This window comes from Oryzias latipes, chromosome 2 (genome assembly GCF_002234675.1).
Source record: "Oryzias latipes chromosome 2, ASM223467v1".
Taxonomy (NCBI): domain Eukaryota; kingdom Metazoa; phylum Chordata; class Actinopteri; order Beloniformes; family Adrianichthyidae; genus Oryzias; species Oryzias latipes.
The window spans coordinates 8,357,799-8,377,497 of record NC_019860.2 but is presented as its reverse complement, the minus strand read 5'-3'; the positions used below and the strand labels follow the sequence as shown (position 1 = coordinate 8,377,497).

General features: G+C 40.9%; 3 protein-coding genes across 6 annotated transcripts in view; 1 reads left to right on the top strand and 2 right to left on the bottom strand.

Annotated features, from left to right (window-relative positions):
* Positions 1-19,699, top strand: part of LOC110013798 (gastrula zinc finger protein XlCGF28.1) — a 989,290-nt gene that overhangs the window by 675,315 nt on the left and 294,276 nt on the right. The gene's annotated exons all lie outside the window — the stretch shown is intronic.
* Positions 1-19,699, bottom strand: part of LOC101169839 (NLR family CARD domain-containing protein 3) — a 1,010,604-nt gene that overhangs the window by 827,924 nt on the left and 162,981 nt on the right. The gene's annotated exons all lie outside the window — the stretch shown is intronic.
* LOC105355356 (balbiani ring protein 6-like) lies at positions 1,425-18,899 on the bottom strand. Its single transcript, XM_011482197.3, has 3 exons — positions 17,370-18,899; positions 14,453-14,875; positions 1,425-1,853 (listed from the first exon to the last, which is right to left on the bottom strand). Exons 1-3 carry the CDS (start codon positions 17,521-17,523, stop codon positions 1,585-1,587), a joined length of 846 nt encoding a protein of 281 aa, XP_011480499.3. The 5' UTR covers positions 17,524-18,899; the 3' UTR covers positions 1,425-1,584.

Genomic DNA, 19,699 nt, shown 5'->3' with positions numbered 1-19,699 from the left:
TATTTGAGAATGTTATTGATCATATAGAATGGATATTATCTTGTTACCATAGCTCTGTTAAAAAATAAACTGGAAGAAAAAAAAAACCTGGCTGCATTTTGTGTTGCCAGGGGACAACAGCTGATTGTGTAAACAATGCAACAAGGATGGTTTCAGACCCAGAAGTGATGTGCCTCACATGTACTTAGGTGCAAGAAGTTCATGTTTGTCAAAAAAAGAGATGATAATAAAATAAACTAGCAATAACAAGCAGCTAATTTAGAGCCAAAGTAGGCTAAAAGAAAGTAGTAAAAAAAAACGTCATTAGGATCAGAAAACCCAACTTCCTTTTTTTAAACATTTTCTGCTGTCCTCTGGCAGGAACTGCTCTGTTACAGCTTTATCTACAGGTACTCATCCCTAAATGTGGTGTCATTGTTTTATTCTATTGCTTTGTTGTTCATAAACCATGCTGTCTCTTGATCACTGCAGTGACATGAAGGTTGGTGGCTATGTGATTAATGTTCTATATTTACATTACATTAATAAAGTAATGCTACAAAATAAAATGTAAACTTCATCAGTTTTTATTGTTTCCATTCTAGAGGCACCTTTTTGTACTCACTATGCATGCACAATTTGTTCAATTGATGTTTCGTGACTCGATATTAACATCTAAAGCAAAAGGCTTCTCTCCTGTATGAGTTCTCATGTGTCTTTTTAGACTACATCTTTGACTAATGTGTCTTTTTAGACTACCACCTTTGACTAAATCTTTGATCACATTCCTTACAAGAAAAAGGCTTTTCTCCTGTGTGAGTTCTCATGTGTGCTTTGAGATTAGTTCTTTTACTAAAACTTTTATCACATTCCTTACAAGAAAAAGGCTTTTCTCCTGTATGGGTTCTCTTGTGTGCTTTGAGATCAGATATTTGAATACATTTTTTATCACATACTTCACAAGCAAAATGCTTCTCTCCTGTGTGGGTTATCATGTGTCTTTTGAGATTAGATATTTGACAAAAACTTGTACCACATACTTCACAAGCAAAAGGCTTCTCTCCTGTATGAATTCTCATGTGTCTTTTGAGATTAGAAATACGACTAAAACTTTATCACATTCTTTATCACAAAAAATGCTTTCCTTCTGTATGGGCTCTCATGTGAATTCTGCCTTGAGACAAGTAATCAAAGCATGTAACACATTCTTCACAGACTTCACAGGGTCTTTCAGACTTGGTTCCTACATGGATTGACACATTATGTCCAATTCCTTTTCTTTTACCAAACTTAATATACGAAGATCTTTTTCCTGTTGGAGATTGTTTGTGTTTCTTAATGAAAGACGCCTTTCTGTTTTTTTTTTCTAACACACTCACTTTCTGACATGTGAGAGCTGTCCACACTTTGGAAATGAAGTCTGTCTCTTCTCTTCCTCTGATCTCTGTTCTGTGGGTCTGTCTCTTCATCTGTAGTTGATGTCGATTCTTCATGCTGGCTTCCTTTTTCATCCAGACTATCAGTTACATTAAAGCCCTGCTGATTGTTTAGATCTGCTTCACTGTTCTCATCTTCCTCATAAAGTAGGAAATCTCCATCAAGGTATCAGTCCTCCTGCTTCAGGTTAAACCACTGCTCATATTGACTGATACAGAGCTCGTCTTGCTCCTTTTTAAACTGCAGATGATCTGGTTCCTGCAGTTCTTCTTCAATCTGTGGAGGTTCTGGTTCCTGCAGTTCTTCTTTAATCTGTGGAGGTTCTGGTTCCTGCTGTTCCTCTTTAATCCGTGGAGATTCTGGTTCCTCAAGTTTCACTCTGACGTTCCTGTGCTGGTTGCAGAGATCCTCTTCAGTCACCCAATGCTGAGGGAGGACTGCAGGAACACAAACACAAGGAAACCTTTTTATACTTGAAAGGATTTTTTGAATTATTAAGCACCAAGAAAAATCTAAACGACCTTAAAAGTACTTCATTTTAAAATATTATTTAAAAAAATCCATCCCTCAATTTTCTGAACTCGCTGAATCCCTTTTGGTATCCTGAGGATCCTGGATCCTGAAATCTGTAGCAGTGATGAAGACTGATGAGACACATCATTTACAGTCGGGACCATAAATATTTAGACAGAGACACATTCTTTCTAAGTTTTTTTCTGTAATTACATCAGTGAATTTTAAATAAAACAACTCAGATGCCATTGAAGTGCAGACTTTCAGCTTTTATTCCATGGGTTGAACAAAAAGATTGCATAAAAATGTTAAAAACTAAAGCATTTTTTAAACACAATCCCTTCATTTCATGGGCTCGTAAGTAATTGGACAATTGTCTTCCATGCTATTGCATGGGCAGGTGTGGGCAATTCCCTTGTTATGTCATTATGAGTGAAGCAGATAAAAGGCCTGGAGTTGATTAGAGGACTCGTGCTTGCATTTTGGAGATTTTGCTGTTAACAGACAAAATGCCGGTCAAAGGAGCTCTCCATGCAGGTGAAAGGAGCCATCATTAAGCTGACAAAACAGGAAAAAAACATGCCAGAAATTCTACAGTATTAGGAGTGGCAAAATCAACAGTGTGGTACATCCTGAGAAAGAAAGAAACCACTGGTGAACTCAGCAACGCAAAAAGACCTGGACGTCCACGGAAGACAACAGTGGTGGATGATGGCAGAATCATTTCCATGGTGAAGAGGAACCCGTTCACAACAGCCAACCAAGTGAACAACACTCTCCAGGAGGTAGGCGGATCAATATCCAAGTCTACCATAAAAAGAAGACTGCATGAAAGTAAATACAGAAGGTACACTGCAAGCTGCAAGCCACTCATAAGCCTCAAGAATAGGAAGGCTAGATTGGACTTTGCTAAAAAGCATCTAAAAAAAGCAGTTCTGGAAAAACATTCTTTGGACAGATGAAACCAAATTCAACCTCTACCAGAATGATGGCAAGAGAAAAGTATGGAGAAGGCGTGGAGAAGCTCATGATCTAAGCACACTACATCATCAGTAAAACACTGTGGAGGCAGTGTGATGGTCTGGGCGTGCACGGCTGCTAGTGGCACTGGACAATAGTGTTTATTGATGACGTGACACAGGACAGAAGCAGCCCAATGAATTCTGAGGTGTTCACAGACATACTGTCTGCGCAGATCCAGGTGAATGCAGCCAAACTGATTGGGCGGCGTTTCATAATACAGATGGACAACGACCCAAAACATAGAGGCAAAGCAACTCAGGAGTTTATTAAAGCAAAGAAGTGGAATATTCTTGAATGGCCAAGTCAGTCACCTGATCTTAACCCAATTGAGCAGCATTTCACTTGTTGAATACTAAAATTCAGACAGAAAGGCCCACAAACAAACAGCAACTGAAAGCTGCTGCAGTAAAGGCCTGGCAGAGCATTTAGAAGGAGAAAACCCAGCATCTGGTGATGTCCATGAGTTCAAGACTTCAGGCTGTCATTGCCAACAAAGGCTTTTCAACCAAATATTAGTAATGACCATTTTGTTTTCAGTTATTTGATTTGTCCAATTACTTACGAGTTCATGAAATGAAGGGATTGTGTTTAAAAAATGTTTTCGTTTTTCACATTTTTATGCAATCTTTTTGTTCAATTCATGGAATAAAAGCTGAAAGTATGCCCTTCAATGGCAGCTGAGTTGTTTTTTTTAATTTTATTTACTGTGGTAATGTACAGAAAAAATATTAGAAAGACTGTGTCCAAATATTTATGGTCCTGACTGTACATCACAACCCACTAGTGCTGCTGCTGCCTGCGGGAAACCAGCAGCTCCTAATATCCGCCAAGGTCCAGCCAAGTCATTTCTGCACAGGAAGTCTGCACAAATGCTGAGGGGCACTGACCAGTGGTGGTAAATGAGCATCAATGCTGAGGATTTTCAGATCAAAAGAACCAGACTCAATTGTGGAGAATACATTTATCTGTGCCCAACCAAAAACAGCAACTTCTTTGCTGCATTTTACAATTAGACTGATGCAATGCACACTTTCTGCACCGAAAGTACAAATACTCTGAGTTTTATGTTTATATTGTGTGTTATTTTGGTTCATAGTAGTGGTTTATTAGATTTGTAAGTCGTTAGAGTGAAAATAACTGCGTGGCATGAATAAAATCCTCCTCATTGGAGATGGAGTTGTGTTTACAGGTTCTACTAATGTGATGGAAAGATGGAAGGTGAACATTTAAAGAGCAGATGAATGTTAAACAGCACAGAGTAGAAAGAGTTTATTTATGGCTATAAAAGGATATATCAACCATAGGATAATTAGTCATAAAAATTGATTGGAAAATATGCATACATTCACATACACTAGTAAATATTTCAATTATCACTCTTAATCGTGAATATGCTCTTTTGCATATAGTTAATCACAATGAAACTACTAAGATTGTCATTCCTTCATTTTCTATTCCGTTTTATCCCTTTCGGGGTGACGGGGCTGCTGGAGCCTATCCCGGCCACTTCTGGGCGAAGGCAGGGGATGTAGTGGACAGGTCGCCAGTCTGTCGCAGGGTAGAGTGTCCACAATCACACACCCATTCACTCTCTCACTTACACCTATGGACAATTTAGAGTTGCCAATTAACCTATGAAGCATGTTATTGGACGGTGGGAGGACGCTGGAGATCCCGGAGAGAACCCACGCATACACGGGGAGGACATGCAAACTCCACACAGAAAGGTCCCCCATTGATGTTGTGTTTTTCAGCCAGGACCTGAACCGGGGGCCTTCTAGCTGTGAGGCAAGAGCGCTGACCACTGTGCAGATTGTCATTGTCGGTAGGAATTGCGTTTAGGCTAAAAACTGCATTATCATAATTAACGACCACTGGGCACACTTTTACAACAGATTATAAAAGACGATTGCAGTGGGATTTCAAACACTGAAACATTCGAGTTGACCTTGGTGAATGTTCAGTCATGATGCTGTAGCATTAGGGGCGACAGTGGCTCAGGTGGTTGAGCGGGTCGTCCAATGATCGAAGGGTTGGCGGTTCAATCCCCGCTCCCACCAGCCAAAATGTCGTTGTGTCAGTTGTGTCTGTCAGTCTGCCCCAGGGCAGCTGTGGCTACAACCGTACCTTACCATCACCAAGTATGAATGAGGAGTCAATGAATAATGGACACAATGTAAGCGCTTTGGGTGTCTTGAAAAGCGCAGATAAATCCAATCCATTATTATTATTAGAAGTACAACGATTAATCAATGAATCAATGAATCGATTTCTATTCCTCTGAAGCAAGTAGTTTATTGACTATAAATCATATTAGCAAAAGGAGTGTGACGATAACAGCATCACCGCACGTTTTTTTTATTTTTGGTTTTTGTAAAGTTCTGCATACGGTGCGTGATTGGAACTATATTAAACACATTCATCTTTGCTGATAATTTACTTTTTCTGCTAGTCCTGGGGGAAACCTTGTATTACTGTTTTCCTTCACTCCCTGAGCCACGCCTCTCACTCCCTCTACACTGCACGTGACGTGCTCCCTCTTCTTATACAGTGGTGGACAAAATTGCTGGTACTCCTCAGTTAAAAGTGAAAAAGGGTCCACAATGCTCACTGAAATGACTTGAAACGTTCAAAAGTAACAATAAAATAAAATTGATTGAAAAAGAAATCCGCCATTACTTTTGAGTTGTTGATTAACAGAATTACTTAAAAAAGAAACTACAGTAAACCCTTGTTTTTCGCGGGGGTTAAATTTCAAAAAGAACCCGTGATAGGCAAAATCCGTGAAGTAGAAACCTCTACTTTTTTAACAAGTTTTATACAATTAAAAACTCTATTATACATTGAAAAGAAAGAACAAACCATTTTACAGGCTCAAGCATTTGTTTCACAAATCAAAGTACTTTAGAAACGTTTTTTTAACAAATAACTTGTTCTGTACTGTCAAATAATAATTTTAATCATCAATGTGAACAGAAGGCTTCAAATCGTGGAGATTAGCCCCGCCCACCGCGACCTGAGTAATTGGATTAAACGGGAGAAAATTTAAAATGATTCTTAAAAAAATATAAAGTACAGTCGGACAAATAGTGACTCAGGTGTATTTCACTGCTCTACAGACTGAGCCGCTGCATCCTGACTCCGCTCTGCAGCGTTTTCTTCTTTTGAAGCCTGCGGTGCCGGTTTGTTTGTTCGGGATAAGAACATAGTGATAGGCATTGTTGTCGCTCTTTTTTCTAGCGGAGTGACTTTTTAGCCAATCAGAATGAAGAACAGAATGCAGGATGCAAATCCGTGAAGTAAAGAAACCGTGAAAAGTAAACCGTGTTATAGCAAGGGATCACTGTAATGAAATAGGGCTGGACAAAAATGATGGTACCCATAACTTAATAATTTGTTGCACAACGTTTTGAGGCAATCACTGCAATTCAACGGTTTTCTGTATTTGACAATGAGCCTTCTGCAACTGTCCACGGGTATTTTGGCCCCCTCCTCATGAGCAAACTGCTCCAGTTGTCTCAGGTTTGACGGGTGTCTTCTCCAAATGGCATGTTTCAGCTCCTTCCACAGATGTTCAATGGAATTCAGATCTGAGTTCATAGAAGGCCACTTCAGAATAGTCCAACGCTTTTCTCTGAGCCATTCTTGGGTGTTTTTGGCTGTGTGTTTTGGATCGTTGTCCTGTTGGAAGACCCATGACCTGTGACTGAGACTGAGCTCTCTGACACTAAGCAGCACATTTCTATCCAGAATATACCTTGATAATCTGGAGATTTCATTTTACCTTACACAACTTCAAGACACCCTGTGCCAGATGCAGCAAAGCAGCCCCAAAACAGAACTGAGCCTCCTCCATATTTCACAGTGGACAGTGTTCTTTTGGTTGGATGCTTCATTTTTGAGTCTACGAAGACAGAGCTGATGTGCCTTACCAAAAAGCTCCAGTTTTGTCTCACATTTTCCCAGAAGCTTTGTGGCTTGTCAACATGCATTTTTGCTAATTACAGTCTGGCTTTTTTATGATTTCCTTTCAACAGTGGTGTCCTCCTTGGTCGTCTCCCATGAAGTCCACTCTGGCTCAAACAACGATGAATGGTGCGATCTGACACTGATGTACCTTGATCTAGGAGTTCACCTTTAATGTGTCTGGAGGTTGTTCTGGACTCTTTAGATACAGTTCCAACTGTCTGTCTCCTCAATTTGTCATCAAATTTCCTCTTCCGGCCACATCCAGGGAGGTTGGCTACTGTCCCAAAGGTTTTAAACTTCTGAAAAATATATGCCACTGTCGTCACAGGAACTTCAAGCTGCTTAGAGATGGTTTTCTAGCCTTTTCCTTTACTAGGTTTGTCTATAATTTTGTTTCTAATGTCCTGGGACAATTCTCTCCTTGGCTTTCTGTTGTCCATGTTCAGTGTGGTATACACCTTTTTACCAAACAGCAACGTTGTAACGATCATCTATTTATTTATAGTGCTCATTACGTTTTTTAGGGTTTAGAGACTATTTGTCTCCCTTTAAATAGGCAGACTGACTGATTATGAGTTTGAAAACAGCTGTGATGTCAATTAAAGGACATACCTGAGTTCATCATGACCCCCTGGGCAATTAGTTCTCAGTCTTTTATGGAGGTACCATCATTTTTGTCCAGCCCTAATTCATTAGATGGTTTGTTTTTTAAATAATTCTGTTTGTCAACAACTCAAAAGTAATGGCTGATTTTGATTATTTAAATTTTAATATATTTTAATTTATTATTACCTTCTAAAGTTTCAAGTCATTTCAGTGAACAATGTGGACTTTTTTTCTTTAACTGAGCGGTACCAACAATTTTGTCCACCACTGTACACACGCGCGCGGTTTCAGAAGCACACACACATCCTCATTCTACAATAGAAGTTTCCGTCTCGTGAGGAAATACGAAAAATTTACTGCGTTGTAATTATTAATTTCCATTGTATTAATTTCCATTACAAGCTACGTGCGTTCTTAAGTGCGCGATACGGCCGCCCGCTGGAGAATTATGTGTTGTGGGGGGTTTATTACTGTTCTCATTTACTCCATAACACCAAACATCAATGCACACTGTTAGATGTCGATGAATATCACTTCATCTTTTGTTTGCAGGGCTCCAGACTAACTTTTTTCACTAAGAGCACGGTGGGCCCCCAACTGAAAATTTTAGGGGCACAACCAGAAAATTTAGGGGCGCATACCGTAAATCAACATGCAACATTCCACTGTATTACTAATAAATACTTTAATAATAGATGCAGAAATTGCAACGTGCTGTTTCAAATTCAGTGCAGTGTTAGAAATGAGGGGAAGAAAATGGTTGTCCTCCGGACAACCTGGCACTTGGTTGTCCTCCCCAATATTTGGTTGTCCTTTGATACCAATATTTAACAGCAACAAAATCTACTCAGATGTCAGTACTTACATTTTTATGTCTTCTATACATCTAATATCAACTGCCTCTTATGATGGACATTTAAAAAACTCTTTAAATATTAAAAACAAATATTTACTAAATACTGAAGCATCTGGTTACACAAAGTATTGAAAAAACTTGAAACTAACATCTTTATAACTAGTATCTTTACACAGATTTGTATATATTGGTTCTTTTTTTCCTTTGCTTTTGATAATTGTTGATTAAAGAACATAAAATACAAAAAGTGTTGTACAAATGTGGAATATCATATCAATCCCATGGAAAAAGGTCATGTCAGTCTGTTCTGTTATGAGTGAAAGTTATGTGTTTTAAATCTTCTAGGGCTGAATATTTTGAACGTGTTTTTTTGAAGACCTCTAGTGGTCGCGCCAGGTACTGTTCAACAGATGTATTTGAAAAATCTTTATTGAAAAGTACAGATAAAGAAACAGAAAAATCTAGCCACAGGGGTTGCAAGCCAGTTGCCTATGTGCCGGTCCCAAGCCCGGATAAATAGAGAGGGTTGCGTCAGGAAGGGCATCCGGCGTAAAAATAGCCAAAATAACCATGCGAATCATCCACAACACTTTAGACATACCGGATCGGTCGAGGCCCGGGTTAACAACGACCGCCACCGATGCTGTTAACCTACAGGGTGTCGGTGGAAATTTGACTACTGTTGGTCGAAGAAAGAGGGGAGGCAGAAGGGTCCGTGGCCAGAGAGAGAAGGGAAAAGGCAGGAACATAGGTTTGAGAATAGGGACTCTTAACGTTGGCACAATGACAGGGAAAGGCAGAGAACTGGCAGACATGATGGAGAGAAGGAAGGTAGATGTACTGTGTGTGCAGGAGACAAGGTGGAAGGGCAGCAAGGCACGTAGTATTGGAGGAGGATACAAACTGTTCTATCATGGTGTTGATAGGAAGAGAAACGGGGTAGGTGTGATTCTGAAGGGGGAGTTTGTAAACAGTGTTCTAGAGGTGAAAAGAGTCTCAGACAGGATGATGAGCCTAAAGTTAGAAATTGAAGGGGTGATGGTGAATGTAGTCAGTGGGTATGCGCCACAGGTTGGCTGTGAGTTAGAAGTGAAGGAGAGATTCTGGAGTGAGTTGGATGAGGTCATAGAGAGTTTTCCCAGAGGAGAGAGAGTTGTTATTGGAGCAGACTTTAATGGCCATGTTGGTGAGGGCAATAGAGGTGATGAGGAGGTGATGGGCAGGTTTGGTGTGAAGGAAAGGAATCTGGAGGGACAGATGGTGGTGGACTTTGCGAAGAGGATGGAAATGGCTGTAGTCAACACTTACTTCCAGAAGAGAGAGGAACATAGAGTGACATACAGAAGTGGAGGTAGGAGTACTCAGGTGGACTACATCCTATGTAGACGAGGTTATTTGAGAGAGGTTAATGACTGCAAAGTGGTGGTAGGAGAGAGTGTAGCCAGACAGCACCGCATGGTGGTGTGTAAGATGACTCTGGAGGTCAGGAAGAAGAAGAGAGGGAAAACAGAAAAGAAGACCAAGTGGTGGAAGCTACAGAATGAAAAAACTTGTGAGGAATTTAGGCAGAAGTTGAGACAGGTTCTGGGTGGTCAGGATGAGCTTCCAGATGACTGGGAAACTGCAGCAGAGATTATCAGGGAAACAGGTAGGAAGGTGCTAGGTGTGTCATCTGGAAAGAGGAAAGACGGTAAAGACACTTGGTGGTGGAATGAGGAAGTACAGGAATGCGTCCAGAGGAAGAGGTTGGCTAAAAGGAAGTGGGATGTAGAAAGGACTGAGGAAGGTAGACAGGAGTACAAGGAAGCGCAGCGTAGAGTGAAGAGAGAGGTGGCAAAGGCCAAACAGAAAGCTTACGATGAGCTATATGACAGGTTAGACACAAAGGAAGGAGAAAAGGACTTGTTCAGGCTAGCCAGACAGAGAGACAGAGATGGGAAGGACGTGCAACAGATAAGGGTGATTAAGGACAGAGATGGAAAGGTGCTAACAACCCAGGAGAGTGTACAGAAAAGATGGAAGGAGTATTTTGAGGAGCTGATGAACGTGGAAAATGACAGGGAAAGAAGGGAGGAAGATGTGGTTGTTGTGGAGCAGGAAGTAGCAGAGATTGGAAAGGAGGAGGTTAGGAAGGCTCTGAAAAGGATGAAGAGCGGAAAGGCCGTTGGTCCTGATGACCTACCTGTGGAGGTATGGAAGTGCTTAGGAGAGACAGCAGTGGAATTTCTAACGAAGTTGTTCAATAGGATTCTAGAGAGTGAGAAGATGCCTGAGGAATGGAGGAGAAGCGTTCTGGTTCCGATCTTTAAGAACAAGGGTGACACGCAGAACTGCAGCAACTATAGAGGAATAAAGTTGATGAGCCACACAATGAAGCTGTGGGAAAGAGTAGTGGAAGCCAGGCTTAGGAAGAAGGTGGAGATCTGTGAGCAGCAGTATGGTTTCATGCCCCGTAAGAGCACCACTGATGCCATTTTTGCTTTGAGAATGTTGATGGAAAAGTACAGAGAAGGTCAGAAGGAGCTGCATTGTGTGTTCGTAGATTTAGAGAAGGCGTATGACAGGGTGCCGAGGGAGGAGCTGTGGTACTGTATGAGGTCGTCTGGAGTGGCAGAGAAGTATGTCAGAGTAGTTCAGGACATGTATGAGAGAAGTATGACGGTGGTGAGATGTGCTGTAGGTCAGACAGAGGAGTTCAAGGTGGAGGTGGGACTACACCAAGGATCAGCTTTGAGTCCTTTTTTGTTTGCTATGCTGATGGACAGGCTGACAGACGAGGTAAGACAGGAATCTCCCTGGACAATGATGTTTGCGGATGACATTGTAATTTGCAGTGAGAGTAGAGAGCAGGTGGAGGAACAGCTAGAGAGGTGGAGGTTTGCTCTGGAAAGAAGAGGCATGAAGGTCAGTCGTAGTAAGACAGAATACATGTGTCTGAACGAGAGGGATCAAGGTAGAAGCGTTAGGTTACAGGGGGCTGAGGTGAAGAAGGTGCAGGAGTTTAAGTACTTGGGGTCAACAGTTCAGTGTGATGGAGAGTGTGGAAAAGAGGTGAAGAGGCGAGTGCAGGCAGGTTGGAGCGGGTGGAGGAAAGTGTCAGGAGTGTTGTGTGACAGAAGAGTGTCAGCAAGACTCAAAGGAAAGGTGTACAAGACAGTGGTGAGACCAGCTCTGCTCTATGGGTTAGAGACGGTAGCAGTGAGACAGAGACAAGAGGCTGAGATGGAGGTAGCGGAGATGAAGATGTTGAGGTTCTCCTTAGGAGTGACCAGGTTAGACAGGATAAGGAACGAGTACATCAGAGGGACGGCTCATGTTGCCTGTGTTAGCGACAAAGTCAGAGAAGCCAGACAGATGGGAAAAGCCGAAAGAGAAAGAAGACAGATAAAGAAACAGAAAGGATTCGCTAGCATGCACGCACTTCGTTTGTCAGTGGAAAGAATTTGCGGCATACGTTTCAATTTAGTGGTTGCTAAAAACTAACCCTTGAAAAATACCAAAATGTTGAATAAAAGACCAGTTTATCACACGGACAACCAGGTTCATTTTGTCCTCCGTGAAATCTGGTTGTCTTGGACAACCGGATAACCGCTTATTTCGAACGGTGCAGTGTCACATTTTATTGTGCACTTTTGAAGATGCAACAACAAGGTAAACTGACAGGAAAAGGTAAACTGTAAAAGAACGGGCGCTGTTCAATGGAGATCAGAACAATCGATACAGATACCAGAGATCAGAGAAAAGCCTAAAAACTGATTGAATTTTATGTTGGTGACACCAAATATGTGCAGCCAAGATGCACAATAAGCGTGTTTGAGGTCACCCAGGTGGACGCAACGCTACACAGATCACTGTGTGTGAGACGTATATTTTTGTTTTTGCTCCAACATCACCTGTCAATCATCACAAAAATATCACCAGAAAGGGGTGGGAGCAAGGCACCAACTTGAGCGAACGCAGCTGGAAATGTAGTACTGAACTGACTGAAAGCTGCCCTACAGACTACAAAACAATGCATTATGGGACATGTGTCCTGATGGTTTTTGTAGTTGAGTGATCAATGAAAATTATTAAAAATACCAATTGATTTAGAAAAAAAGGCTACATACATTACAAAACATTCCAATAAAAATAAAACATATAATAACACAGATCATACTGAGGGGGAGAGGCAGATTAAAACTAAATTGAACTCCAGCCTCCTGTTCTCCTTCAGTCTCGCTACAGATTCGCTTTCATCCCACCCCCCAGCCTGGTTTCCCCAACGATCCAGGCGCGGTGCTGGTTCATCTTAAACACGTCTATCGTTGCATTTTCCCCAACGTGTTTTCAGTGTGTCTCAGACTAAATCTTGTTTCTCGCACGTGTTTAAAGTTCAAGCTCCGTTAGCTGTCACGCATGTAGGTGAGGGACATTTATTTTCCTCAGCTGACCCATATCCCGCGAGAGCGGTGTGCTGCAGTGACAGCCGTGCATGAGAACCGTTTGGTCGGGGTTGATGCGACGCTGTGCGCCTAAACGTAACCATAACCTTAATCCTCCTCCGGGTCTGTGTGACCCAGAGAAAAGTTCAGCACGGACAGCATGTATGTAGAAAATTACGAGCGAATAAATACGTTCTAAAAAGGAAAGTAAGGAACTCCTTAATGGTCCGGGGAGGGAGGGGGCGGTCAGGTTTCCTGCCTTAAATTTTCTCCTGCTTTCATTGTCGAGCCCCCAAGAGTCATATTCCCCACTATGATTCGTTGCTTTGTCAGCTCCGCGCACAACAATGAAAAAGTGTCATTCATGTAAACTGGCGGGCCACATTAACATTAAACTTTCATATTAAGGCGGGGGCCGCAAAATATCATCTTGGGGGCTGCAAATAGCCCGCGGGCCGCGGGTTTGAGACCCCTGCTTTAGACTCTGGCACTGGTACACTAGCCGCAGGTCGGAAGAATGAATCAATAGTTCACTTACTCATAGCTCAGACGCACATATCAGGTTGTGATGATATTTGTCTCCGTTTCCTTCCCACAGATGTTTACGCGCGCTCGATTATCTCTAGGCCCCTCCACGCATTTTAGCCACTTACAGTGGCTTGCCCTATTCTTCTCACAAGCAGTGGCCGCCTCACAGACAGGCATCACGCGAGTGTGTGCTCGCGTTTCATGAGTATGTGCGCGAGTGTGTGTGTCTGCCTGCGTGCGTGTGTGCTCGCGTCTCATTGATGATTTCATTGATCATTGACGTGCCCCTTCCACGTTTGATGTATAAAAAAATACGGAGGGTGGGGGAGGCAAATTTACTAGTAGCACATGTGCGACAGGATGTAAAATTCAGTCGCACACTCTCAAATTTTGGTCGCAAAATGCCACCATATGGTCACAGTCTGGAGCCCTGGTTTGGGAACAATTTTGTGCAGCGCAAAGTTACGTGTCTGTATATATAAAGTCGGAGCCTCCTGCCGCGCGTTATTCAGGCATGTCAGGTTTCATGGCTACCGGAAAGGTGAAAAAGTGTCTGCAGTCTGTTTATTACTGGGCAATATATAATATTCAGAGAAGATGTCCGTACCAGAGAGCACAGGTGAAGCCTCACATGCAGCTAGAGAGCGGTCCGCTGCAGAACATACACATAGTCATTCTACAACACCTATATAGTTCTTTGGTTAGATAGGTATTAGTTAGTTGTTACTGTTATTTGTTAATAAAGAATACTGTGTTGTGATTGTAATCATTTGCGACGCGGCCGCTGGGCGATTTTGTGTTAGGCGGCGGCAGGGGTGGAGGGTGCGCGGTTAACCGCAACACACCTCCACCCGCGGTGATTAAAAATCCCACACCGTCACAGCTCTATTCAGCAATCACAAATTATGATATGAATCGATTTATTAAAACACACTGTTACACTTCTATGTAGCATACAATACATGCCATCTTTTTTCACAGTTTCATTATCATCATTTTGATATTTGATATTTTTATTCTCTTTCTTGACTTCACTGTTAACCAACATCACAACCTTCAAGGTTGTTAATGGTGAGTGAATTAAAACTAAATTATATGGTTTCTGAGTCACACTGACCTGCTGACATGTGAGAGCTGTCCACACTTTGGACATGACTTCTGTCTCTTCTCTTCCTCTGATCTCTGTTCAGTGGGTCTGTCTCTTCATCTGAAGTTGATGTAGATTCTTCATCTTGGTTTACTTCCTCATCCTGACTATCAGTTACATTAAAGCTCTGCTGATTGTTTAGATCTGCTTCACTGTTCTCATCTTCCTCATAAGTAGGAATCTCCATCAAGGTATCAGTCTCCTGCTTCAGATCAAGCCAACCTTCATCCTGAATGATGAAGAGTTCCTCTGGTTCCTCCTTAACCTGTGGAGGTTCTGGATCCTGCAGTTCCTCTTTAATCTGTGGAGGTTCTGGTTCTTCCTGTTCCACTCTGAAGTTCCTCTGCTGGTTGCAGAGATCTTCCTCTTCTGTCACCCAATGCTGGGGGAGGACTGCAGGGACACAAACACAACAAGGAGCCTTTTATACGTTTACAAGACTTTGGGGTTTTGTCAAACACCAATAAACTCAGTGATCATTGAAGAAAATGCCTGAGGAGTCTGGAGGATTGGAAAAGACTAATTGAAATAAACATATACACCATTAAATTATTAAATAAATATGTCACTCATTATTTAAAATTGTCATTACATAAATAAAATTGAAAATCAATAAATACATTTAGAAAAGAATCAAATTTTAAGGAGTACATTAGTTTTTCATGACATGTTTCATGATTTTATGGTCCAGTGTGAGCTGGAAGGGACAAATTGAAATAAATGTATTGAATATGAAATAAATAAATGTGTCATTACTTCTTTAAAATTTGAAATAAATAATAAAAAATGTCATTAAATGTGTCAATATCTATTTAAAATTAAATTTTAAATTATTAGGTTACATTTTTAAGTTATTCTAATATTCTATATTCTATTTCTCAATTTGCCATTGACCCAGTTGAAAGGGTGAACTTTGTTTAAGCCTTATGGTTGAACTCCCGCCATTTTTTCTGCCTTGTGCAATGAGATGAGAGGAGACCTTGAAACTTTGTTCTTCCAGTTTGTTCTTCTAGTTCTAGTGAAGGAAAGTGCTGATTCCACTGGTGACTGAAACAAACACACACTAGTGTCTGATAAGGACACGTCAATGAACACTCATGGGATCTATGTGACACACTTTACTGGCATCTGCACTTATGGCGTACAGTCGGGACTTGAAGGTTATTGGGTGTAGTTCCACCAGCACAAGCAGCTGTTCCTAGATGCTACTTGTGTGCACTGGAATCTGTACACAAGTGGCATCTGGACATTTGTGGACAGATGTACACAACTGGACACTCTGGACAGTCCAGCTGACAGGCTGTAGGTAATGACCAAGTCCAGAGTGTGTCCTCTGTTGTGAGCAGCTGTGAGACATTTTTGAAATCTGTGCTGCTCAGAAGATTGAAACTCAGTCATGACGTCATCAATGTTGACAACATGTCATTCAAAATCACCAATGATTGAAATCCTATTATACCGCATGTGAAGTGATGATAAAATTTGACAAAAATATTTAATAAGGCAGGAGGGGGGTGGTCTGTTGTACACAGTGAGAGTGAGGAAAAGCAGGAGGGTATTCCAGAAAGCAGGTTATGCTAGCTCCCACGATAAGTTTGAGGCTAAGAAAGTTGATAACCTCAGCTTTCGGTTCCAGAAATGGAGATATGTTTCAGGGTAGGTCAAGTCTCCATGGCAACTCATGCTCTGAACATAACCTGGTCCGGAGCAGGTTTAGTTGAAGCTTAGTTTATTTACAGAGAGGTGAAGCAGCATGGCGTGTCCATTTGAAGATGATTTAGTGAATGAAAAAGCTCAGATAATACTTTTTCCACCATGAGAGGGTGATAAGACCACATATGGATGTTGGAAAGATAAACTTTTTTACTTTGATCTAACGTAATTATTTGCTTCAGTTAAGATAAATCATTTTTTTTTGTTAGAAATTTCTTTGTTAACAATTACACGTAGTTTTCAGACAGTTATTTTCCTTTCGTTCAAATTAATTCAATTAAGTAAGTGTAACTTTGATGCTGCTGTTAGATCGGCACCGCAAGGGATTCTGGGATATCATTCCCTTTGCCTGTCTGGACGGATTTGGGTTTAAGTGTGGGTTTTTTACAAAATGTGTTTAGTTGTATAGCTGTTTTACTGTGTTTCACCGTGTTTTGCCGAGTTATTTTGTCCTACTATGCTTACGTCTCTGCACCATGAGTGAGAGTAAAGAAGAAGATGATGAGTTTATATAACACCCCTACCACCTACTCATATTATGACAGTGACGGAAAATTCTCTAATGAATTTTTGCACTCCGTGCATTTTTTTCCGTTATTTTTATTGTTATAAAAATGAGCATATCTGCCGGCTCAAACTTAGACATATGAAAGTTCAAGAAATAGAAGTAATTAAGATTTAAAAAAGATTAATGGAGTAATGTGACATTTAGTTAGATAAATACGTAAATTTGAGTTGTATAAACAATTATTGAGTTTGAATAAATTTAACTAAATTATTTAAATTATTTTTCAGCCGTGTTACTTTTTTGATGGACTTATAATTTTTAACCGCCGTCATTAAAATCTCAGACTCCGTCTCACTTCCGTCTCAAGTGTCGCGCTTTCTTTTTTTTCACCACGCGTTTCCATGGTGACTCCAGAAATCGGCGATCTATTGAGAATGTCTTTATGTACCGTGCGTTAACCCAGGGTTACCAAGTCGAGCGTAATTACGCCAACTCATATACCCGGTCTTCTGGAACCGACATACCCAGAGTAAGCAACTTCAGGCGGATTTCAGCCAGAGTTCAGGCTTAAAGTCAGGCTAGTTTAAACATGCTTCCTGGAATACCCCCCAGGTCACCAAAAGAAAAGCTCAAAGCGCTTCTCTCTCTTTGTAGAAGTGAGCATACCTAGTATGTGGTGTAGTAGTAGCTGAAGCTGTGGGTTCCAGCTGCTATCCAGCAGTCTGCGCTGACGACAGAGCTCCTGCTCGTACTGGACGATGGTTCCTTCAGCAGCAGAAAGTTGTTCGCTGACAGAACCTTCCTGAGGTTCTGAAGACATGGTTCCTGCTCCGATCTTCAGCTCCAACTCCCACAAACACCACCGTCCTCTTCACTGCAGCTCCGAGTCCGATCGATCATCTGCTAGTCTCACAATCACAGCAATCCACGTTGTCTTTCCGTTCAACACTTCTTCACTCATTTACGACACTTTGGAAAATGCTGAGAGTTCCCACACGAACCACGTATCGTCCTTTCTTTAAAAAAAACACAAACACAAACATACTGACAAAACACCACCGTCCTCCCAGTCACTGCTAGCTTTCCTAGCTCCTCAGTTTGTTTACTTCCGGGTCACGTGCTAAAACTTTATTTGAAACAAGTACAGTATAAACTGCTTACCTGGATCTAAATCTGGTTCGAATTACTGTCAATATTTTTTAACAATCTTAATTCATGAAATAACAAAACAAAGAAAATCTACAAGGAAAAATACATTTTGGGCAAACTACTTTAGCTTTGTTAAATTAAGTTAATTGAGGAGAAACATTTTTTATCAGGGTTTTTAGGATGAACACAGAGCTGATTTCCTGGAGATGGTAAATGGTTTTCAGATCATTTATGAGGGCAGTTTCCCACGGCACACCTGACCATCTCCCACGGCACACTAGTGTGCGGCGGCGCACTAAAAAACACAAGTCTAATCAATGATTGGCTGCAGCTGTTGCCAGGGTTTGTTGATTAGAAACGCACATCTGATATTAAAAGTTCTAACTAATATATCAAAGGAGATACTAAAACAATATAAAAACAAAGCATATTTCTATATGAAAGATTATAAAGTTATGAAAGATAAACCTTCAACCAGCAGACAACAAGAATTTAATTTACATTTTGTCAGAGTTTTTATGAGATTTCTTTTGAACTGTCTTTTGTCTGCCATGGTTCTATTCTAGAAATTGGGGCTTAATGAGAAAAATAAGTTTCTGCAGCCTTTAATCAGAGGACCTTAATCCACTTTTTGTGATTCTGAAAGATCTGGTAAAGAACAAACATGAAGAAGAACTAAAAGCGGAACTGCACACAGAATCCAGAACTGCTGGAAGTTGATCTTTCTTTGGTCAACAGCCATGCTGCTGCTTTCTGGACCAGCTGAAGGATATTTCGTGAACGTTCATCCACTCTGTGGTCCACAGAGGTGCAGGATTCCAGGAACCACGAGAAAAGACCGCTGACAGGAAGGATGACATCATCAACTACGGCAAGGGCCCATAAAAACTGTCCACTTGATGCTGAGAGAGACAGTGGAGCTGATCTCAGATCAGTTCCTGCTGCAGCTCTGACACTCATCTCCACTTCCTCTGATTCCTCCATCACTCTGCTCTCCACCTCCCAGGAACAGAGCTTCACAGCTGATCTCTGTCAAACTGCAGTACTTTAACCTGAAATCAGACAGGAAAGTGTGTTCAAGAGCAGTGGAAGGTCCAGGAACTAGGTCAATTCAGTCAGGTGACCCGCCCTGATGACAGACGGACAAATTACATTTTCACTGTTTAGCAGTTCCTCTTGGATTTTGACCCAAAAACATGAAGGTAAATTAAAATGCAATAGATCTGAAAGGACTTTCAAATGAAGTTCAAACAGATGAGGAATTGAAATGTAATTTGTCTTCATGAATAATTGTTTACTAAATACATTTTCCAAATAAATGGCAGAAATGCAGATTGAACTGACGGTTGGAAAATTAATTTTCATTTAAATTATGGAACCAAAAAAAACAACTGACAATTTGAAATCCAATAGATTTTGCTTTGATTTAAAGCTTTGATTTAAAAAATGTAAGAATTTTTTTTTTCTGCATCTTCAATCCTAAATTATTGAATCCATTTTCAAATGACATCATCGCAATGCAAAGTAAAATTTTCATTAAGAATAGAAGATTCACTTTGAGTTATGGGTAAAAAAAAAATAAAAGAAAAACTTCAATAGGAAAATCTTGACCACATTTGAAAGAATCTGACACAAGATAAAATGAACAAAGTAAGTTTAAACCCCCTGCAGATACTTTGCAGAGGATGAAAATTCAAGAAAACAAAGTTGCTGATTCATGAAAACTTGGACAAGAGATATTAAGGACTTTTCCAAAAGCAAAGCTAAATTAGACAGAACCCTGTTAAGACACTTTAGCTCAGAAAATCTTCCTCTGAGTTAAAGAGAATTACACAATGAGTCCAGAT